General features: G+C 37.5%; 1 protein-coding gene across 2 annotated transcripts in view; it reads right to left on the reverse strand.

Annotated features, from left to right (window-relative positions):
* The window catches only part of ntn1b (netrin 1b), a 57,515-nt gene extending 35,713 nt beyond the window's left edge, over positions 1–21,802 (reverse strand). The window contains exons 1-2 of one of the 2 annotated variants that reach the window (XM_081377925.1): positions 21,469–21,802; positions 20,254–21,303 (exon numbers count right to left, since the gene is read on the reverse strand). In XM_081377925.1, the coding sequence (XP_081234051.1) occupies positions 20,254–21,268 (1,015 nt within the window). In that variant the 5' untranslated portion in view covers positions 21,269–21,303; positions 21,469–21,802. The remainder of the gene's footprint in view (positions 1–20,253; positions 21,304–21,468) is intronic. The other variant, XM_081377924.1, reaches the window with a different exon arrangement.
* Positions 21,803–24,888: the final 3,086 nt, after the last annotated feature.

Genomic DNA, 24,888 nt, shown 5'->3' on the forward strand with positions numbered 1-24,888 from the left:
TGAAATAACCACAAAAGAGAAGCCACATTCGTACTGCTACACAGAGACTGCAGGCACCATCACACCTGCTGAGTGTGACTAAATAGGGACATGGACCGTCACTCACACATACACAGAAAAGAAGTGCTAAGCAGCTGTCATGTTTTATCCTGCCGACACCTAGAACACTTCAACCACTCATCATAGTGATAACATACCAGACCTTGACTATCTTTCTCTCTTTTATACACAATCTTCCATGCTACTTCTGATAGCGACAACATTTTCGCTTTAAGAAGCGCATTAAAAAATTACAGTGTGCTCATACTTAGTCAAGTCAGTTCTGAAATGAGGCCTCCATGTTGACATCATTTTTTATGACTTTTTCAGCTGGAAAAACACAACACAAATTGATATTGTAACAGTAAATTAGAATTGAAATTAATTGCTCTCCTTGCACCAGCTTCAGGGCACTTTCTTCTTTTTTTCTGAAATGTTTTTCCATTATCAAACCCTAATTCATTATGATTTTATTGCGCCGAAATTTGTTCCTCACACTCAGCAGATCTGTGCTTGTGTAATGTTTGTCAAAACATTGTTTGCACATTAAATCTCTTGCTTGTTTTTACTCTGTTATCTTCTGATAGGATCACAATATTATTGCAAATATGTCACAATGTCAGTTAATCAGACATTCTGGAGATTATGTATTATTGATTGCCTAAACTAGTTGGAAATGGAAAAAGTCTGTTACATTTGTCATTCATCCAGGCACGTCAAGCTTGCATGTGAAAAGACATTCAGCCAAGCATGGCTCCATTATTCACAACAGAGACCAGCTCCTCTCACTACGAAAGCCTTGCAGGGTTTTTTTGGGTGAGTGACTGGTAATCCTCAGAGAACTGAAAATCTAAAGCAAGAGGTGTAGAAATGGGGCAAATTATCAGGCTAAACTTAGATGGTTTAAACATGGTCAAATGAACTGAATCATGCCATTAATGTTACCACTGAGTGATTCCAAATGGTGCATGTGGACCAAAGAGGGCAGATACATTGGTTAAAAAAAGACGACCCATCAGTGGTCATACCCATATATATATACATATATATATACTAAATACCCCTTATTGCACATTTTACTACACCAGCTACTTTAAGAGTTTAAACTACAGCTCATTTCCACAGCATCTTTTTTTTTTTTTTTTTTTTTTGGAAAGTAGCAAAGGTTCCAGGAGAATGACTGTACAATAATGAATCATATTTATCTATCTGGAATGCTTTTGATGGCCTTAGATAAATGTAAGCTTATAGGAAAAAGAAAGTTACTCATGAGTCATTGATTTCATAAATTGCCATGTGTGAGTTGAGAATACGTATTTATGTGGAAAGAAGTGGATGTACAGTATCAGGGTTGACAATTTAGCAACTTTGTCACTAGATTAGTGACTTTTCGACTTTTCACACACCTGTAGCGAGCGACTTCCCCCATTAAATATGTAAATGAAAACAGCTTTATTGGATATTCGGCTATATTAATATTAAAATACAGTATGTGAGCACGGATTAGGGGAGAAAGGCCGTTGGCACGACATCATCTAGTGACATTTAGCGACTTTTTGAGCAGGCTTTAGCTACTTTCCATTGTAAATAGACTCTTGTTTTTTTTCCCATTCCGTCAGAAATAATTAGTTAATATTTCTGTTTGATGTAGGTATAAAAACACATGATTTTAGTAGCTACCAACTATTTGAGTAGCTTTGGAGCTTTGGGGGTAAAATTAACCCTAGGTTTGCCAAGTTAGAAACACACTAACTTACCTAGTTCTGCTGTGTTTCCAGTAGCAAGCTAGTTTTTCCAATGAGTTTTTCCACAACCAAACGCTAGCTACATTGTTTTTTAAATGCCTGAGCTGAGGGAATAATCAAACACTCACCGCAACGGTCCTTTCTCTCTTTCGCTCATTTACTGTAGCGCTAAAACTTGAATCATTCTAGTGAATCGATTAATCTTAAACGAATCTCTCTCTCTCATACTGCGCTGTGTGATTCATTCTAGTGAATCGATTAATCCTAAACGAATCTCTTTCTCATACTTTGCACTGTCTGATTCATTCTATAGTGAATCGATTAATCCTAAACAATACTCTCTTTCTCTCATATGCAGCAGTGAAAAGTCCAATTCATTTTAGTGAATCAGTTTATTCGTCTGGTTCAGGAAATGTAAATAAATAAATTAAAAACTGCTCATGATTCAAGTCTCTGAACTAGCCTATATATTTTCTGTGAAAATTAGGGTGTATTTGTTGTATTTTTGAGTTAGCAAAAAATCAGCTCTTATTAAATTATGAAATAGGCCTATATAATTGGATTCTTATGTTTTTTATTTGGGCCTATAAAAACATATTGCCCCCTTGAGTCACAGTTATAATTTCACTATTTGTAATGATTAAGAACTGTTTAAAAAAAGATGCAAATGCTCTCACAAACAAAACGCTCTTCCTCAAATAGGTTTGCTGCTTCTCATTTTTAAAGATCTTTCCTCTCCCGCGTGGCCACCTGCAAGAGCCTCTGTTCGCCCGAGTGTGCTGTGATGTAATGACGGGTGAGAATTAAGGGGGAGTTTCCGTTACGGGCCTCTGTAATAGTTTGCCAGCACCAATTAGCGGGGCAATCGGACCTCCCTGCTTTTTGTTTGTGTAACTGCTTGCCACAGTTGCCTAGTGAAAGTGATATACAATGTCTCAACAAATACGATCTGACCAAATAAAGCCACAGCGTGCGCTTAACTAGCAAAAGACAACAAAGAGCTTATTCTGCCACTGGCTGTGAAATTGCTACAGCATTCATCACAAATCGGTATGATTTTGCACGTTTAAAGCAAAAATGTATGTGACCTTTGAATGGCATCATCATTTAACCTGCTTAAGTATTGTTGGATTACAACGCAGATTGTTACTCAGCCTACTACTTCATGTGATGTTTAATGATTTAAAAAGCCCAAAAGACTATCTTAGGGATCAGCACAGGGACACGTGCCAGTAGCAATGTTGTAAGACAACATTACTCTTTTAGACTTACAATAATTCCTAAAGTTGCTTCTGGAGGTCATGAGCCTCTTAAGGCGTGGAATCTTGGGACAACTCAATGCAAAATAAAGATTTATATATTTATACATATATAAAATATCTATAAAGATAAATCGTATAATTATTAAATAAGTAATGTCCAGCAGGGCTGTACACAGACATTTTTTTCTTCTTTTATTTTTTGTTTATTTTTTCTTCTTTTTTTTGTACATATCGACTTGTATCGTTTGATTGTTGTTTTTTAATTTGTCTTATTGTTCAAATAAACTTTTCAAATTCAAATTCAAATTCATTTTAGGGGGGAGGTGTTTAAGTGAGAAAAAAGGGCACCCCTCTCATAATTACTATACAAAATGCATAATATGAAGTTAGTTACATACTAAATATGTCCTTTGTTGGCATTATACTGGAATTGGTAAATGAGCTAAATCAATGTTGTGCATTACTGACAGAAATTACTATTTATTATTACTATTATTATTATTATTTAGATACATTTACACTGCAATTAGTTGCAAAAATAATGTTATGAAATTGGTGTTTTAAATGTAAATCTTTTAATATAGAGTATGAAATGGAAAAAATGAAATTATACTTTTCTGTATATGATATCTTTATATTAAACTGAAACCACCAGTAGGTGGCGGCCAGTCTAAATATGTGAGTCAAAGAATCATTAATTCACTGATTCGTTCAAACCAGCTGATTCATTCATGAACGAAACCATTACACCCGCCAGCTGGAGTACCCAGGATAACCCACAGAGGGCCTGTCTCCTGTACTGCTTTCCCATCATGAACTACACTTCCCAAAACCCAGTGGCTGGACTCATTATGGTCTCATTAATCCCACCTGTGTGTGATCAACTTGTTTGTGTTTGCCTTTTTAAGCTCTGTGTTTTCACTCACTCATTGCAAATTCTTGTAAGTCTAGCATTGCAAACGCTATTGTACACCAATGTCAGACTCGCCTTTTTATGGTAAAGCTAATGTGGGGCTACTGCCTGGTTAGGCGGCTCTAAGATATTGTGATAGAGGTTTAATTTGACATTATCGTTACCTGGCTGTCACCAGAGAATAGCAGCATTCTCTGGTGACAGCCAGGTAACGATAATGTCAAAAATGTCGCTTGCTGCTCCGCAAGGTGGCTATATGATGAGGGACGCAGAATTAGATCTTAATGCAATTTTCACCACACGTTTAATTGAGAATTGATGACATGGGCCAAACTTAAAAAAAAGAAAAAATATATATATTTTTTTTTTTACTTAGGTCTTAGGGTAAGATTTGCTTAAAACGGAGAAGTTTTTCCTTTGAGTTTTCTGCATACAGACGAAACCATTGTCAAAACGATCTCCATTCACACGGATCTGCGAAAACGACCAAAACCCTGTATTCTGCTGCCAGGCCATTAGATGGCGATGAAACACTATAGATTGAACACGTACAGTACTACGCATGTGCATGACATCATCGTTTTCAGAGATTCACGTTTTTGCTGTTTACTCAGAGACCGCTTTCAACTAAAAACGTAAAACTTTGTATGCGTTTTGGCCCTTCATTTACACGACAACAGCGTTTTGGGTGCCTGAAAACGCAAACTTTTGAAAACAGATTTCAAAGTGCGAGTTTTTGAAAACGGTCTCTGTGTAAACAACAAAAATGCGAATCTCTGAAGACGATGACGTCATGCACATGCGTATTACATGTTCAGTCTGTAGTGTTTCATCGCCATCTAATGGCCTGGCAGCAGAATACAGCATTTTTTGACGTTTTCGCGGATCCGTGTGAATGGGGATCGTTTTGACCATGGTCTGTACGTGGAAAACTTAAAGGAAAAGCTTCTCCGTTTTAAGCATATCATTGTCATGTAAACATACCCTTAGAAAAGGGCACTTATCTAGTATGAGACCAAAAAGGAAGGTGCTTTGAGCACCACTCGGGGTCTATCTGTGCACATGGCTGATGTTCAGGTCTCCATTTCTTTCATGAATAAATCTCGCTAGTGCATTGTGCCAATGATAACAACATGAAATGGATAATAATACATAATAGCCAGAATATCTCTGGCAATTTCTCCTGTTTAGAGTGTTGGAATTGGCCCAGGTTATCCCATAAGGAATCCGGCTGGTACCATTACTACGCTCAACTCTCAGAGGGAAGCGGTCCAACTGTTCTCAGAATCGTAACTTGTTTCTCATGGCCTGTGTATCTTCATGTCACACTCTATTGACTCTTCGTAGAACCCCTGTGCTGTGTTATTAAACCTCTCTGAGGCTTATTGAATCAAAATGGCATTGAGTATACAAGACCTTACAGTAAGAATGACTTGACTGCTTGGGCGGGCGGCACTGGAAAACATTGGCCCATAAAAATTTCCAATTAAATCACTGGCTGACACATTAGTCGCACTAATATTTCAGGGCTTCTGAGCAGTTTGGGAAAATAAACAAAATAGGTGGATGTGTCGGCATGTTCTGTTGAGGAGAGTATGTTTCTTTTTGGAATATAATCACAGGCGAAATGTGCCAGGGTGAAACTCATCGCACCACGCTGACTTATTGCATCAGCGAATCATTGCGCGGCTTGTTAGTCATTTGATTTATCTCCGAGTTTTGCCTGTTTGTTTTCATAAACGCAACACACCCATTGAGTAATTGGTGATTAATTTGCAGCACTTTAATTTTTCTTTACATGTACAGTGTTAAGAGTGTGAGAGCAGCTGCAAATCTTAGGGAACAGTCAACCTGCCAACGGAGCTGTTGCGCTGTAACTTTGCAGCAAGAGTGGCCTTAGGAAACATCAGATGCTTTTCCAATTCAAATGAAAACATCCTGTCCAATTAAGACATCTAACATCAAGGAATATAGAAATCTTGCAGGATCCATACCCAAGATTTAACATGTCTAATTGGACTTTTACTGATGTTCTTGTAGCTTAACTAGTATAGCATGACGCTAGCAAAGCCAAGGTTATGGGGTTTCTTTCCCAGGGAGTGCTTGAGCAGGGTTGTGCGCCATTCAGAATTGAACTGAGAATGTTTTGAGGTAGCAAAAGGGATGGGGAATTGTAATTAGAATGTGACTAATAATTCAAAGAAATTCAGAAATTAAATTAAATTGTAATTAAAAGGCAAACTTTGAATGTTGGCCTGACAAAGACTTGTTTGAAAGTTTTGAAAAAAATCTAAAAAGAAGCTTGAAATCATCAAGTTTGTATGCAGATTGATGCGTTGCTTTGAAGTACAATTCAACAAATTCCTCTTCATTTCAATTCATTTAGCAGAATTCATTCTGGTACTGTGAAATTCTGGTACTGTGCATGAAACTGCATTTGTTGCATTGCCAACAGTTGTGAAATACAACTACTTGAATTGGAAATCGAAATTTCTGATTGGCAAGTACAATGTATTTGAGACTGTGACTGTACAGTAATTCTCCCAGTTTATGCATTTGTCAGATTGGCTTTTATTTCAAGACATATTTTATCTTGATACTGTCTGTACTTCCAGAGAAATCAACCCATTGCATTGTTGGTACCATATTCTATCAAGTTGAGCAACAGGAATACCTTATGATCCAGCATAAACATTATCCTAGTTTTTTTTTACAGTTAACGTAAGTTTTGCTTGGATTTCTCACGTTTTCAAAGTCTGTTCTTCTTTGTATTTACTGTATTGCCCTGAGTAAATGTTCCTTCAGTCATTCAGTAAACTTCAATAAAATATCTCATGTTGTCTCAGAGTTGAAAGCTGAAGACAAGTGGAACTGGTGGAATGGAAAAAATTATAGATTGGAGCTGAGTGCAAAAGATAAAGACATTTGAAGCAGCACTGGACACCAGACGCTGAAGAATTTGGCAGGACTGGATAGGCTTCCCCATGGAACATAAATCAGTTTGAAAGAGGGGGACCGCAATGTGAGCGCTTCCCATCTTTTTGGCATTCCTTCTGTTTTTCGAGCCTATGTAAATCATCCTCAAGACAGGCCCGGGCTGCAGATGTGTGGCCAATCGGTTCCACCACAGCTGGAGTCTGGGGTCCAAATCCCAAATGATCCGTAAATAGGAATCTCCCTCGGATCACGCTGTGATGTGGCACGGGACGGAGGGATTGTGCTTTTCCACTGCAGGTGTCGTCACTCTGTTCTCATTGTCTCTGACCAGCTGAGATTTACAGCCCTTGAACGGCACTACGAAGCCTCATTGACGCTGCGTTACTGGAATGCAGCTCCACGCTGAGGAAAGGCCTCCGTGATGAGCTTTACAAGGTGTGCAGTTGATGTGGATGATTGAAAGGCAATGAATGACTACAGTGTGCTTAACTTAGTGGTATTAAGTTTCAGTGTGAATTCAGAAGGGATCCAGGCCTATCAAGACTTGTATTTGTCAATATTTATCAACTTGTGGATGCTCATTTCGCTAACTATTTTAATTTCAACTATTCAACCATTTTATCAACTTCATCTCAAAATCAGGTCTAACAGTCATTCATATCTCATGCTGTACATGATAATATTGTCATGCATAAATTCACTTTTTGAATAAATTTGGATAAAAGTGACTGACAAATGCATAAATGATTTTGCAGGTAGGCTATACTAATTACAGTCATCTATATAGATGCATTAAAAAACAAACTTAAATGAGCATGTTACAGTTCTGCTACACCTAAAAGTCACACATTTGGGGCATAAAATTAATCATTTTTACAAAATGCAATTTATTGAAACATTGGCATTTTGATGGATACTTGCATTAAATTGCATTTTGCTAATTAGATTGTTTTTTACAATCATTTTTTATATGAGCCATTTATTGGTGAACATCCATAGCATTGAATATGCTTTCACTTGTGCTTTAAAGTTTACTATATTTAAATCCATTGCACCGGTTTTCCTCCAAAATCTGCACAGAATATGCAGGAAAAAGTCCTTTAATGTCTCAGTGCACAAGAATGTGGGTCATATCATGTGGAATCAAATTTTCCTTGATCTGTTAAGATTTTTAAAAAAGAGAGTTTAATGGACTTTGAAAACATAATGTAATTTCAGAACTCAAAACATCAGTGGAAAAAGTCTTTTATTGAAGCTATAAGCTGCAAAAAAAGGCTTGTTCCGAAATGGAACTCGTAATGAAAAAAATGACATGATATGACCCGTTTAAGGTCTTAGCCATTTGTATTATAGCATGCAAGTGCTCTGTTTTTACCATTTAAGTCTATTACAATAAGGAGCTATAGAGAAAAAAGGACAATACTAGGAGATGTAGCTACATATCCATAAGCCAAACCCAACTAAAGACTGCAGACAAAGAATATGAAGGTGTGTCTAGAGCTATTAATTAAAAGTTTGCCTGAGGAACAGAGAGCAATAGCCTGCTGTCAGTCAGACTCAATTATAGAAGCACCAAGAAAATGAGATGAATCTCTGGAAGCTGGAGGTGTATTTTCAGTAGACGCCACAGCGGGCTGAACCTCAACCAATCTGCCACACGCTCTAGCTGCAGTTACCCCACCGCGGACGAGAAGCCGAGTAGCAGAGCTGTAAATTACAAACTTCAGGAGGCCATTCATCCTAACTGTGCTTTGACTGTTTTGTTGCAGGCCTGTCGTACATAACACTACAAACTCCTCCTGACATATGTTGAATTGTGTGAGTTATATAGCCTCTACACAGTACCGGCACTTCCATATTTTAATCTAAATAAATATTTAATAGGGATGCACCGATATGAAAATCATGGCCGATACCGATAACCGATAAATCTTTATATTTGAAAGCAGATAACTGATATATTGGCCGATAAATCTAAACCCAAATTTTTATATAATTTTTAAGAGCCTGATTACAAAAACAAAAGTCTCACCATTAAAAAATCCATGTCCCAAACACACTATTATAATGTTTTCATTACAATTTTAGTTAGCCTATATGACAGATTTGCATGTTGCACTTTACTGTATTTTCCTTTTTTCAAGTGATTCCAATCATATTTCAAGCAATTCAATACCATCATGGCGAACAGTGCACATCTGAAGGAAAAATCATTATGTTTCTGCTTATATATATTTAACATTTTCGGGCCGATAACAATAACATTAAAAATGAATATAGTAGCATCCCTAATATATTGATATATCGTGCATCCCTAATATTTATTTAAAAATAATAAGTCTGATCACTTCTAAAAGTAACAGCACCCTTCTTCAGCAAGCCATATGTTTTCAGCTAGCACCATTATTTGTTATAATATGAAATGGCAACTGTGTAAAGAAAGCCTAGCCGCACTGTGCCACATACAGTACACTTTATAATGAGACACACTTGTAGCTAGGTGGCTTCCAGCAACAGGGTGGGAAAGGAAGAGGGAAAGAGCTTCCTGCTGTGAGCCAGAAGTGTGTTGTCCCAGGAAACACACTATAGCCAATTGCATCCTGAGCAAGAGAGCACACACAATGATCTGACATGCGCAACTATTTGTCTGGTAACCCTTGGAAACACCAACATGCAATATGTCATCATCGTTCTCGGACCGGCTTTCCGCATCTGTCAACACGATGTGGCGCATCAGCTCCACGGAATATTTGAAGTGTTTGGAACACCAAATGAGTTGTACATTCGAAAATTTGCACTGTATGTGTAAGTGGCACATCTTGACATCAGCATGCCTATTAACAAGGTGCAGTATTTACACTGGAAGTAGTTGACTTTTAAGCTGTATGTATGTTTGTGGGCTGTACATGCATTCAAGTTTTGGGTATTTATAGTGTAAAAGAGTGTGCTAAGGAAATGGCGAGTGTTTTAGCTGGAGCAGCTGTTGAGTGATCTTGACGTTTGTGTTTTGTTGTGTCGAACACAGGACACGGAATTCACTCCGTTTCCCATTAGAGAGTGTAGAGGGCAAATAGCATATCTCAACAGAGATATCCTGCGGAAATAGAGCTTGCTATCTGGACAAATATACCAGTAATAGGGCTTGAGACTTTGGCGTGATTTGAAATGTCTCCAGCTAATGCTTCGCTTACACAGGAAGGATTCACCAGTTTCCAAAAAGTATGTTTTTCTGTATTCATTTACCGAACAGAAAAATGATGTTCCACACTGAAAGTTACATGCTGACGTGAAGTGATGAAAGTTATGATCCAGTGGGATGTATGTAGTGAGTGTATTCATCAGTATGGGTGGAATAGCAGTAAAATTTAAAGCTACACTGTGTAGGATTTTCTCCCACCTAACGGTGAAATTGTTTATGACTACCAACTGAATATTACTTTGTAGCCCCTCCCATTCCGAGGGCGTTTTAACTCCTACGGTGGCCGTATTATTTCAAATCTGCCGGCAGTCGCGAGTAATCTCCCCCTCGCATTCGTCACGGTGCCACTGAGTGTAAAAACGCGAAAGCCGAAGCTTGAATTTCCAGGTATGTCCCTCTTTGGCTAATGTATTTTCAAGATGGAGGCGCAACATGGCTGCCGCCATTCGAGCGACTCGCTCGTATGTATCCTAAATGGCAGATTCTACGCTTACGAGAATACTTGATTAGTTGGTAGAAGTAATTACACAATAATGAGCACATATCATTTTGAAAGAACAAAGTGTTTTTTACTAAGAATCAACTTAACAAATTACACAGTGTAGCTTTAAGGTAAAACTTTTTTTCAATAGTTCACTTTAGACATGCTACTAACTATAAGTTTTTTTGCAACTACATCTCATTAGGGTATTAATAGACTGTCTGCTTAATATCTGCTAACACTTTATTTTGATGCTCACCAACAAACATTCTACTGCGTCAACTTATACTACTGACCTGAACCCTATACCCTAACCTAACAGTCTTCTAACAGTCTAATACTCTAATGAGAGTTAGCTGACATGTTGCAAAGTTATTTATAGTCAGTATAGAATGTCTAAAGTGGGCCATCGAACTGAAGTGTAACCAAATATAAAAACCTAAATCTTTCCAGATTTGTTACATCTTTCCCCATTTTAATTTTTTTTTCTGCAGATGTAACCCAAGGCTGATGGAAAAAATTAACCAATAATCTAATGACCATTGAACCAATAGTATCTGCATTTAACATCCGTATGTGATGTATTTCAGAGTGAAATTTGTTTTCTTGAAATAAATAACATATGGAATTTAAATGCATTGCAAATGTTTCATTTTACTTGCACAACAAGTAAGCCGCAAATACACAGCGATGATCCCAAACTTGTTTTACAGACAGAAATCTGATCTTCTAAGAAGGTATAATATGTATAATTGTGGCTTGAAATTGCCTCTACTTTCTGACAGTATAAAATATGTCTGAATCATCTCTCAACAGCCAATGACAGAAGACCTTCATCCATCATTTCCTCCTCATTGGCAGCCATTGCGCAGATGTAGTCATGATTGGAATGCATTCATTTCTGTGTTTACTGCAAATACAGCCATTGATGTTGCTTGTAGTGACTGTAACAGCAGTGTTGGGAAGGCTGGTTTGAAGCTACTCATCATTTAAAGTAAGTCAACTACAGTCAAGCTAAATGTTAGCTTTCCTAGCAGATTGATCTGAAAGGAATTTGGGGTAATAGCTATTAGCAAAGGAATCTGATCATCTGTGTGTTTCTAACCCTGGCTTGGTCATGTGACGGCACAAAACGTTTTTTGGCGGCATGTCCATTGTGTTAAGTCATGAAGCGTGAATTCTGTTGGTGTGTGCCAGTGTGTGTAATCCAAAAAAGTGTGTGTGTGAGAGAGAGAGAGAGAGAGAGAGAGAGAGAGAGAGAGAGAGAGAGAGAGCAGAAAATGTGTCCATTTACTCCAGCATTCATTATTCCACCTTTTCTCTCTCTAGCTCAGGGTGGTCCTGCCTTTAGCCAGGGGCGCTATCACAAATGCAGGCCATAAAGATTCAAACCTGCACTGCAAAACCAATAGAAACATGCATCTCACCATGCACAAGCAGATTTTTGACTTTCTCACACATACACAACTATGCAAGACCATTTGACCTCAAATTACATGTTTACTTCTGAGCTGCTGTTGTGGTTGCCCACTGAAACAATGTGAGCTCGGTCAACATACTGCGTCATCGAGAGCCAATGATTTTGTCTGAGTTATAAAAAAAAAATATTATTTTTTATTTGTCTTATCATATCATTTTAGTTTAGAATGAGTAAAGCTGTTTGTTGCTAGGATGACAAAAAGTTGTAAAAGTTACATTTTTAAGCTGCCCTACCTCAGCAGTCTAACAGCACTCATCAATGTAAAAATGATCGAGACGGCCAATCAGATCAAAGAAGGCGGGTCTTACTATTTTACTGTCACTGTCAATGAGAGTTTTTTTACAATAGAAATGTTCAGCGGCCGACAGTAATAGACTATCTAGTGATGCAAATTTCCCTGTTTTGAATTGAAAATATGTGATCATGATTCATAAATGAATGTGATGATACAAGAAACATTTGCGTTTTTGACACACTAGACATACATAGTGAATGTGTGCACATTTTAAAATAAAATATTCAAGTTTAAACTGAATACTTCATAAATACAATTATACCTAACTTCTTTTTTACCATTCTTATTTATTTCCCTAAGTCTTATTTAATCCCGGGTCTGCCAATGTCATCAGTTTAATTCAATACTTAAGCATATGGTGTGTTTAAATACTGAAATTATGCTTTTAAGTTACTTTTTTCATTTTTTGGACATGTGAACATGTGCATCGTGGTTTATAATGAGTTAATGGGTGATTATGTGGAAGGCTGAAGACAGATATATTAGCCTACTCTAAATAAATACTCCAATTTAATAAACGAGACTTAAAATGAATTAAACCAAATAAAGACTTGTTTAAGATAATATTTAAAAAAAAATGTGTATGTGTGTTTTTTTGTTTATTTTGTTGTTCATTAGCCTATAGTTATTGGCCTCTCAAAATACAAAAAAATGCTCAAATATGGCTTGTTTTATTTGCCTGCCCTATACAATATATCCATGTCATTCATTCAGTATCATAGTAAAGATCAAAGCGATATGGTATTACCATTACCATTTGATATCCATACTGTACTAGGGTACAATGCTGCCACAGAACCATTTTATTCAATTTCAGCATTTCACAGATGATGTTTCATTTTCCCAAAACAAGTGTATTTCAAAAGTGACATCATCACAGGACCTGAAAACTGCCGGAAAGCTTTGGCAAGAGTTTCAACCCCTGGGATGAAACACCGGCACAGACATCCAAAAAGAGATTCAAATAATGCCCAAAAGGCCGATCGCAAATATACACTGACTGACAGGGGATTCAAAACATAAATATTGGTGGGGAAACAAGCAGAAGGCCAAAGCAAGCAGACCCTTCCACCAGAAAATGGACCACCTCTCCTAACCAGCCTCTAAACCCAGGATATATCGTGTTTTCTCTGAACTCCCATAAAGCCAAACAAAGCCTTTTGGCTCATAAGTCAAGTGTGTTTTGAATTATGAGCTCAACAAATCAAAATCCCTAAAACATGGAGCTCTTTGCCCAGAGGACTGCAGATACACTCGGGTTTGGATTTTGAAATCCTAAAATGCATCCCTTTTGTGTTTTCTTTGTCTTGTTCTGTTTTTTTTTTCTTCTTCTTCACCGCAAGAGAACAATCCTGCGATCCTACAGTTTTGGTTTGTCAAACAATGCTTGTGGTTTCGAGGATGTTTTTAAAATGGCTATAAATAAATGAAATGTTACATTAAAGGCTTATTCTTTAGAAGACAAAAATAGCATAAAAACTCTAAAGCAAGTAAGAGCATAAATATTATAGAGCCATTGTTTTTACTTGTGAGCAAACCCATATCTCTAAGTGTTAAACTACAGTGCATAACTTGTGTTGAGGAGAGATGTGGCACAACTAACTTGGTGGATAAAGTAGGCAAAAAATCCTATAGACTTGCACTGAAGGAGGGACCTACTTTGGAGTAGTAAGCCTGAAAAGCCTTAGCAACCACATACATAACAACGAAGCATTTAGAACACTTTGCAACCACATACAGTAGCAACACCTTGGCAACCATCAACAGCAGCCTAGCATTATGGCGGCTCATATTTTCTTCTGAAATCGAGTTGTCCTTTCAAGAAGTAGCAATGGCAAATCTTAATACATTACAGATTATTTCTGTTTTCTGTTCTGACGCAAATGCCCAACAATCATCTTGAGAATTGAACGGTTTAACCTGAGTGAGTCACCGAGGGTCCCGCAGGGGTATATCAGGAGATGTGTGAGTTTACATGTATTCAGGGTCAGTAGCAGCGCTAAAGGACTGACCAGCAGCCCACCTGCTTCTGATTAGCAGCTCTTTCTCTCTTTCTCCTTTTTTTCCTATCTCTGCATGTTTTCATTTTTGTGGCTTCATTTTCTTTTTATTTAGGAAAAAGGATCACACCGAGGTAGTTTTATGAGATTTGAACAATTTCATTTCCTGTTTTTAACAAATAACTTTTGATTTTCTTGAGGCACATTGGTAACACAAAGTCATAACCAATTTTTCCATCCACAAATTGCTGTGTGGCAAGACAAAATCAGTGCCAATCAGAGGATATGATTGTAGTTATGAGTAGAAGGATTTTGGACCAATCAGATTTCACAGTAGGTGGGGCTGTACTCATTTACATTTTATGCATTTGGCAGACCCTTTTATCCAAAGCGACTTAGACTGCATTTAAGGTGTACATTTAAACATCTACACAAACATGCATTAGTGTTGTCCGCTGTTGAGCTGAGTCATAAAAACCTCTGATTGGCCATTGTGTTAATCCGCTCATCAGATATGTCTCTGTGATTGGCTTCAATGATCTACACACGGGAGCGTTTGAAAGCGTTTTGAAAGCGGGAAAAGCGTTGGAAAGCACAAGAAGGCGTCTATCAGCAGACCGTCTATAAATGCGATGTATATTTACAACATGTTTTTGAAGCGCTGATCATTGTAGCCAATCACAGACATATCCGATGAGCGCGTGGGTACAATGGCCAATCAGAGGCGTTTACGATTCCGCTGAACAGCGCACAAAGCGTCACATTTTTTAAATGTCAGTACCGACATGGTACCGAAGTCTGAGAATACTGTCTGAGTAGGTACTATGTTTGTATACTATATTTTACTATAGGTACTCACGGCCGTTAAAAAAATCCGTTTTATAGTAGCCTACGAATATGGGTAGGCTAGTATGAATAAAATCCAGACGTACTACATCCGCCATGTTGTCAGTTCACTGTCATTCACAAATCCTCTCCCGTGGCCCCATGAGATAATAAAGTGTTCATTTCTGCACTTCAGAATCTCTCCTGAAGTAGTAGGTCATCCGGGTACTTTTGACCTACTGTTTTTCAAATGCTATGAATTTGGACATACTACTCTGATTTTCACATACTACAGGGAAATATTTGATTTCGGACACAGCATTAATGCTTTCCCTGGGAATCGAACTCATGAACTTGGCGTTGCTAGCGCCATGCTTTATTGTCTGAGCTTTTTACTTAGTGTGATGCTGCAGCAATGGAAAACCAGTAACTGATTTTAAAAAAAAAGCTGGATTTTTTTTTTACAAAAATGTTGTTAAAAAAAAGTTATAAGCTGCTAAAATGAAAATTGTTCCTGAAGCCTCATTTAAACACACATGAGGAACTGAAAGTCATTGTTTTCTGCAGGGGGACCCGAGAGGTCTTATGACATCATCCTTTTGCACAATTCTTTCATCAGACTTATGGTCCGGCCACACCACTGAGAAACCCACAGATGGTCCACAGACCTCGAGCAGCTCTTCATGGTAGCCCAGAAATCTGCTCACGGTTCCTGTTAGTCTGCTCACATCACAGCAGGCCAAAAACACTACGACTCAGAGGACCAGAGTGGAACAATGCAGAGAGATCCAACGGCAAGACAATTCCAGCCGTCTGCTCTGTGTCAAGGGCTGCGACGCACGTCTGGCTCAATCAGCTTCCACCCGCGGGTCAACTTGCTTATGTGAACATTTAGTCAATGACAACATTTTGTCTAAACTACATTTACATTCAAACTACACGGCACGTTGAAAACCTCCTGCCTGCTGAAGACATATTTATGCACAATAAAAATTGACTTCTGATATGTAGAAATTTTCAGGTTTTATCAAGAGATTTTATCATTGTAGCCCTTTTAAATCTAAAGTTTAACACGGTAGATGAGCTGCATTGTGGGATATATTAAATGCAATGGCACATTTAGTTTTTTAAACCACATAAAAACTGTCAGTCAAAAACATGTTCATGTACAGTAAGTGCTGATCTTTCTGAGGGATCTTAAGTCATGCGCAGATTATTTCAAAATATTTTCTTGATATCACTACTCATATCTTACAAAGATGCAAAGTTCACATATAAGCTCTGAACTGAAAACTCCAGTATAGTATACTGTGAATTTGAAACAGTTCATGAAATGTAAAATGCATTTTGTGCACTTGATTTTTGAGGAGGCGCCAGTGCCAAAAAAAATATTTTACCAAAAACCTTTTTTTAAACGGAGGAAAATGCAAAAACCTCTAAGTGCCATCTGAAATTTTCTTCTAGAATTATAATTTTTATCAAGCTTGTATATTGTATATTTTCAGTTAATTCACTTAAATGGCAATGAAAATGACCTATTAATTGTCATTTAAGTGAAATCACTGAATTATCATTATTTTCTAAACTGATGTGGAATGCAGAGGCTTTTACATCTGAAATCTTCAACTATTTCGTGTAACACAATTTTCCATCTGAATCAAAGCATTAGATGTACACATGCAAATGACTGATTTCTGTCACAGCATATCAGAGCTTTTTTAATAATTGAAATATGCTTGTTTAAAAGTTGCATTTAAAATGAACGCACATGTTTGAATGATGGAACTGATTGTGAAATCCAAAAACTAATTTTAAACACTTTTTGTGTGACGATGATTTTGAGATGAGATGTTTAACAAGTATTTCCTATCAAATCATTTATAGAATTTATTGACAATATCAGTGACATTAATTTTAACCACAGCATTTGAGGATAGACTTCCTGTTCTCTCATTAGGAAGAACCATTGCCATCATGCGTGGCCATGAAACTAAATGAAGACATTCTATTCTTAAAATATTGTGGTGATATTTAATGCATGTTCAAACAGCAAGACTTGTCTTAGTGTTTGCTAATGAACTAAGGTGAGATCTTTAAAGTTATCTATCAAGTTATATTATCATAATGCACAATGTAATATATAATTATAAAATAAATACATTTATCTGTTAAACATGACGTATTTTAACAATGTTTTTTGTCTGATATGTGGTGATGGCTTATGCATGTTTTTGCAAGTTTGGCAAGAACTGTACAGAACGCATCAATCCCGGAAGTATCTATCTAGATAACATTCCTATCATCCTGTGAACGCTACACCTAATTTCCCTCAAATACCTGCCTTGCCCACCTCATTCCACCGAGAAGAATGGAAAGAATCCGCACTGAGAAACTTAATCTTAACTATGAATCATTTGATCAAAGCAAGTAAATTCGTACCAGATGTAACAATCTCTTTGAAACTGTTTGAGACAAAACTTTTTTTTTTTTTTTTGGATTCTGTCACAGATCTCATTTACAGCTTCATCATCAAGCCTTCCTGTTCAGCTCTACATTGTCGCGTGCAAAAGCACACTGTGAGAAAACAGCTTCTGTCAGTCATCTCTCATATCATGATGGTGCCCTCATTCTCCATTCATGGGAACAAACTTTTATTTATAACCACAAGCCTACTGACACACATTCATTTGCTGCACAACAATGTTCGCATATGCGTGACGGCCATCTGTCAGGAGTGTTTCATATCTATTCACACATTTTTAATTTACTTTTTGACTTTGCCAAGTGACAACAACCTCATCAAATAAAGCCTTTGCTGACAGCTTGATGATTTTGTTATGGAGTCGTGCTTAACATGGCATGGATGGAAGAGAGAAAATCTTTTTACGGCAGCAAACGTGACAGACCGTGAAAGCAACTTATCATGAAATTTAAAATCATAGATGCTGATAAAACACCTGAAGCCCATTTTAAAATTGAGAAAGTGGGAAGAATAATTTGGTTTTCGCAATAACATCTTAATGCTCATAGATAATTTTCTTCCTTGACTGGGGAAACTAACTTTTCATCTGGAAACAAGCAGTTTACCTTCAACCTACCAAAACAAACAACAAAACTGATGTAATCTTTCCTTCAATCTGATAATGACACCTGCCTTGAAATAACACCACAAGCCTTTTCTCTCCCTCCAAAATGTTTCCTTCCACAGAATGGATGTTGAAAGGCACTTCCAAACTCAGTTACACCCGCACAACCCATTGAACTGAATAGAACTATGGACACTGTAAAAAAAAAAAAAGTTGGATAATTTATGTGATTCAGATAACATCATTTTTTGAGTTTCTGTTGATTAAACCAATCTCCTTCATTGTATTAACTATTTTTTTTTATTTCAATGAACTTAAGATTTTAAGGCAACCCTGCAGTTTACTTACTTTTTTAAGTTAAACCAACAAAAACGTTTTACAGTGTATGGTAGACTCACTGTGTGAAAGAGTTCAAGCTAAATTTGATGCAAAACAGCTGCAACAGGTCTGAAAATCAGAGGATTTTCATTTAACTAAATGCAAGGAAATCAAATCAAATGTTACAAATCTAGATTAAGAGCAAAGATTATATAATATGCCTTATGTGGAGACATGGACACATATCAGGTGAAATGTTGTTTCTAGTTCAATTTAGTTACTTTTTCTGAAGTATTCCTGCATAAAATGTGAAGAAAAGGCACTGTAAAATTATTGTTAGTTTAACTTAAAAAGTAAGTATCCTGGTTGCCTTCAAATTTTGAGTTAATACAAATGGAGATTGGTTTAATCAACAGGAATTCAAAAAGTTGATTTGACAAAAGAATAAATGTGATAAATGTGATACATTTTTTTTTTTTACAGTTTTTTCTCGCAACAAAAGTTGCAATCTAAACTGATGTAGATATTTTAAATTAGATTTATAGCAGTTTATTGAGTGCATTGATAACAAACTGTTTCAATAAAGCAGTGTGCAGTGTTTCAGGTCGGATATGAAAGTTCATACAACTCATAAGATTTTAAATCATAAGTTTGTAAGATTCTGTTTGCTGATAAAATGAAATATGAATTGATTGCATGAAATTAATAAAGATGATTCTGATCTGTTCCATTTGCATTATTTATTTTTGAACTAAAGTTGATTAATTCATCAAGAAAAAAGAATGAATGAAACCAAAAGCTGACAGTTCATTAAAACAAACCCTGTATGATTTGCCTAACATAATAAAACGTCTTATATTACCTTCATTTTACATTTGGCAGACGCTTTTATCCAAAGTGACTTACATTGCATTTCAAGGTACACATTTTAAATTCTTATCAGTTCTTGCTTTTCCTGGGAATGGAACCCATGACCTTGACGTTGCAAGGCTATTTTGGTTACACTTTAGTTAAGGGTCCAATTTTATTAACAAGTTGCTTATTAGCATGCATAATAGGATATTGGCTGTTTATTAGTACCTGTAAACCACATATTATTTGCCTTATTAATTACCATATTCTACATCCCTAATCCTACCCAATACTGAAACTTAACAACTACCTTATTAACTATTAATAAGCAGTAATTAGGAGTTTATTGAGGCAAAAGTCATAGTTAATAGCTATTTAATAATGAGAATTGGACCCCAAAATTAAAGTGTGACCGATTTTTTTATTTTATTTTTACTTTTCGTCCAATCTTTTAAACATTTTGGAAATGTCTACCTCTGGTGAGGTCCAAAAATCTGAGGCCACTAATGAAATGGTGTTTATTTGGCTTTTTTCTAATTTAATACACAATTTTTCCATCACCATTACAATTTATTTGACAATCGCTTTCAAAATCCAAGAAACCCGTTCATTTCCAGGTTTGAATTAATTATATGTGTGGTCTCTCTCAGACTTTTGGACCGGGGAAACACTTAACAAAGTAAATTAAAAATTAGCACATTCAAATAAGATATTTAATTAATACATTCTCATATTTGAATATGCCATCATTAAAACATTTATTAACGAAGTGTATTATTATGAAGTGTTTCCTTTCAAAGAACCATCAGCACTTGACTCACCGACACATTCGTTCGCCTCTCTGGCCGTCGCGCGCTGCCACGGCCGGTCGTAGTGGAACGGCTTACACCTGTCACACTCCGGTCCCGCCGTGTTGTGCTTGCACTCACACACTAGGTTCCCTTCCCGGTCCTTTACGCACTTTGACGCGTGCCCGTTGCACTTGCAGCGACCGCCGACCTGCAGGTCAGACACCGCGTAAAAATACGAGTCCCTGGCGAGCTCCGAGTCATCCTCATTCTCATCCCCGAACGTGTGCAGCCGGTTGAAGGTCACTTTGATATCGGTGGCCGTGACCCAGTCCTGCAGGACGGGAGAGTTGTCGAAGTCATGCGCGGAAGGTCTGCCATCCAGCGTGCTGAATGCGATGAGCCCACCTGTTAACGGCTGCATGTCCGTGTGAGAGTCCGTGCAGATCGCTTCCTGCTCGTTCTGCTTAGTGATCGCAGCTTTGCTCGGCTTGTTGTACATTTTCTTGCACTGGGTTGAGTAGAACTGAAAGGGCACCCAAGTTTTCCCATAATCCATGGACTTGAGGATGGCCATGGATTCAGGACGCGGAGAGCAGAACTGGAGGCTCACATATGTCACCTCGAACTTCTTCCCCAGGGACAGCGTCAGAGTCACATTTTGGGGGTACTGCACGTAGTTCTCCGATTGCCAACAGGTGAGGTTGTGAGGGTTGTTGAGGTCTGTGAGATACGCAGGTGGATGGGTCTTCTTGGGGTCCGTGGAGTCGCAGATGTTGCAGTCCCTCGATCTTTCCTCGCCCTTCTCGGTCACCACGCAGTACCGCGACGCCGGGGTGCCGCAGGTGCTGGAGACGCGCACGTCCTTCCCGAACGCGGAGTTCACAAAGTCGGGGATGCAGCGTCTGGGGTTGCCGTTCTCGTCGTAACACGGGTCCGGAGGAGAGGATTGAGCCGCGAACATACTCATTCCGTATCCACCACGACCACCAGCCACCATCGCGGTGATAGACACCATGGAGACGCAAGTTACCAAAATCCTTAGCATTGCAACCCCTGGTCCTCAGTGTCCCTGAAACTGCACTGAACAGAAAAGAATCGTTTTTGCATGTAAAAAAGGACTCGTTTTGCAATGCAATATGCAATCTAGCATGGAGTTTCCTACATGCTATGTTGAAAGTGTGTGAAAGATTTGTGCGTAATTACAGGCGACTTTTCTTAAAGACAAATCCACAAAGTGCACTATACCTCAGAGAGACTGCTTTATTCGGGTGGAGAAGTATGTCAAACCCGTCTAAAAAATAAATTATAGGGTTCTCTCCCTTTCTTTTCTCTCTCCCGGATATGTTGTAATCTCTTTCCCACTTTCAACCAAAATGAAACAGAAAACCTGCTATTACTTTCCAAGTCTCCTTTCTTCCTCTGCCTAACTCACTCACACCTCTGCCTCTCTGTGACTGAGTGTCGCAGCTCAGCCCTTCTCTCTTTCTGCTGCTCTGCCTGTATTCAATAGGAAGGGGGTTCAGTCATTCACCATTCTCTCTGTGCGCCTGCACGAGTAAAGCGCTTTATTGCCCTGTGTGCAAGCACAATGGCATTCTGATGTACGTTTATCTAGTTGCATTTAGAGTTATTCGTAATTATAGGGTAACGTTCGACTACTTTCAGTCTTGAAAATTTCCAATTTAAACCGTTTTAATTACGCGCGATGATTTGTGGAGAGCATTTAAGGGATGCAATTTGAAAACACGCACACCAAATTATTGAACAAAAGTATGAATATTTTTAAAGTTCTTGTGAAAAAGGGCAAAGTAGAATTTCCCCTGACTAACACTTTTTTTGTCAATTTGTAGATGGGGATTAAAAAGTCGGTGTTGGGGACATGCGCGAAATAGAGAAATTCTGGCAAATAGCAACACCTGATATTATGAAAAAAGAATTAAAGTGACACAATAAAACGTCGTGATCTGTGGTCTTTTCTTATTACAACTAAATGAAAAAAATATTAAAGTTATTTTTAATTTAATTTAAATATCGTATAGGACAACATTTCCCATAAATACGAACCACATACTACAGCAGACAATATGCACTGCAAAACATCTAAAGCACAAAAAAAAAAAAAAAAAAATGAATGGATGGATAGACATACAAATTGACAGATCTTCTTGATAAACTTTAACATTGCATGCAAAATAGAACTTCCCAGCTACACAGTTGCAAAGTTTTAGCCTACATTGCATATTGAGTTATAACCCCTAACCCTTTTTCACAGAATGCTCCTTTTCATCTTTGAGAACGGAAATAAATAGCATATGCACATCATACATGTAGGCTACATTATATTCAGGACGCAGTTCTGATTACGCAACTCTTGGCCACCCACCGTGCCCAGTTGTTGATTCATGGTTCCTCACAATAAAGAAACAACGACACCGTGTGGTAGAGCGGAGAATAGTCCAATCAACAGCGAATCACTAGACCAGAGGTCTCTCTTCACTTACCTTTATACGAGAATTAAGTAGGCTACTTACTTAGCTAATTATACTTTCTACTTACTTTACTAATTTTCTAATAGCTAGCTTGTAAAATGAATGTACTCTGTATAACATTTAATATTAGGCAACTCCCAACTTGTTACCTGTTGTATAGGATTGTATCACTCAGGAAAGGTCCATTTTAGTAATTTTTGTAAAAATTATAATAAATATATGTGCCATTGTTGCTCTATAGTTTTAGGTTTCAAGCTATAAGAACTTTGCCACCTTCAATGCAGTTCAAATTTTTATGTTAGGCCTCGGCATGCAAACAGACACACACTGTAATATGCTCCCAATGTTGACATCCACCTAAAACGATCGATATTTTTAAACGGGCTACATAGTTTACAGAGTGTGATACTTCTAAAGAAGCTGAAGAGAAGTGACGTAAAGATTTAAACTTAGAACAATCATAAGCATTCATATTCTGGGCGTCATTATGTATTGTGTTCAAGAACAGGTCCACAGAAAGCAACAAGACCACAGGCAACTTTAAAGTCACCGTGAAAGTCAAAGTTGACATTTCTTATTATTTTTATATGTATGTGTCCTCGTAATGTTTAATCCTCGCTCTTGTAACAACATCTCTTCTGGTGATGTTTACTGACGCGAGGGCGGGACAAACTGTCACTCATACATCACAGCAACAGCAAACCACAACCATCCAATCAATTCATCATGGACAAAATCAAGCCCCGCCCTACATTTGTTCTTGTCCGAGACGCCGTTTCACTTAGATAAGTAAAGGCTATCACAACTTCCGTTTTATGCCGACTTTAAAAAAGCAACAAATTCATAAGCAGAGCATCTAAATTGGATCACATGTGTTCTTTTTGTTTCATGGCAGCAGATGAATGTATTTTTTATTTTTATTTTTTATTCTGCATGTCATTTTTCCTTGCCACTGTCCTTGGTGCTGAAGTCACGGACAAACATGGAATAATGTCATTATCACAGGTCTAAAAGAAATAGCAGGTTTTCCATCATTACCAAAGATTTGTCTTAATATTCAAATAGGCTATACTAAGAATAAGGTTCACTGAAACTGCGTCCATCTAAAACATTATTATACAGAGGCTGTTTTAGCACTGATGTTGTGGGTTGCTTCCCACTTGCGTGGTATAAGATGACTTTAGATTTTTCCATTTAGTATTGGGTTTCATTCGATTCACGTAGGCACAATGGATTTGTACGACAACTGGCCCAAGTGTGAGTCACTCATACAGTAGGTCAGTTTAAAACCACTGAAATAGGGAAATGCATGTGCATGCAAGGCAGAGTCAGGTTTCTCATGTCCTCTTTTACATCAGCAAAGGCTATTGTCGCAAATTAACTTCTTATTGTACTCTTTGGTGGTAATGACATAACTCTGCCTACTTCAGGTGGAAGTTATTTGTTACTTAGTGCAAAGCAGTGTTTTAGTTCCCATGTGCTATGAATGGATTAAGAGCAGGGGCTGGTATTGTGGTTGTCATTAACTGCAGCATTTAGATGGTCATCTATCAAGCAGCTTATCATCTCGTTTTGGGGTGAAATGAGAATTAAAAGCTACATGTGAGGTGTTCTCTGAGTGCAGAGCAGGGTTGTGGTATATGAATAGGAAGTAGACTGTTTCCTCGTATTCAAAGAGAGCTGTGTGTGCAAATATAACTGTGTAAAAAAGAAAAAAGTTTTTTTTCCCTTTTATGTACATCTGACTCATGTATAGGGGAGTTTGCGGAGTCTGTAAAGCAGACATGCATATTGGATTGGATTGGCAAAAATTATATTTTTATTATGTGATATATATATATATATATATATATATTAGCCTTTATGTGGTATTTTTTCATTGAATTTTTTATATATATATATATATATATATAGTATTAATTTGATCAAAGTTATTTATGTAGTTCAGCCTATATATTTGTTTATTTACTTACTTATTTATGTAGAGTTCCTCATTTAGTTTATTTATTTATTTGAAAAGAGTTCCTTATGTATGTCATTTCTCAAAATTTTATCAGTCAATCAAACGAATTCAAAGACGTCATTAATTTGCATTGTTGATTGCAATGGGCGTGCTCCAATGGGAAGTGACGTGATGGATGTGGGCGGGGCTACACAAACGCTGCGCTCATCTGTC

Source organism: Scardinius erythrophthalmus (genome assembly GCF_964197995.2).
Source record: "Scardinius erythrophthalmus genome assembly, chromosome: 1".
Lineage (NCBI taxonomy): Eukaryota > Metazoa > Chordata > Actinopteri > Cypriniformes > Leuciscidae > Scardinius > Scardinius erythrophthalmus.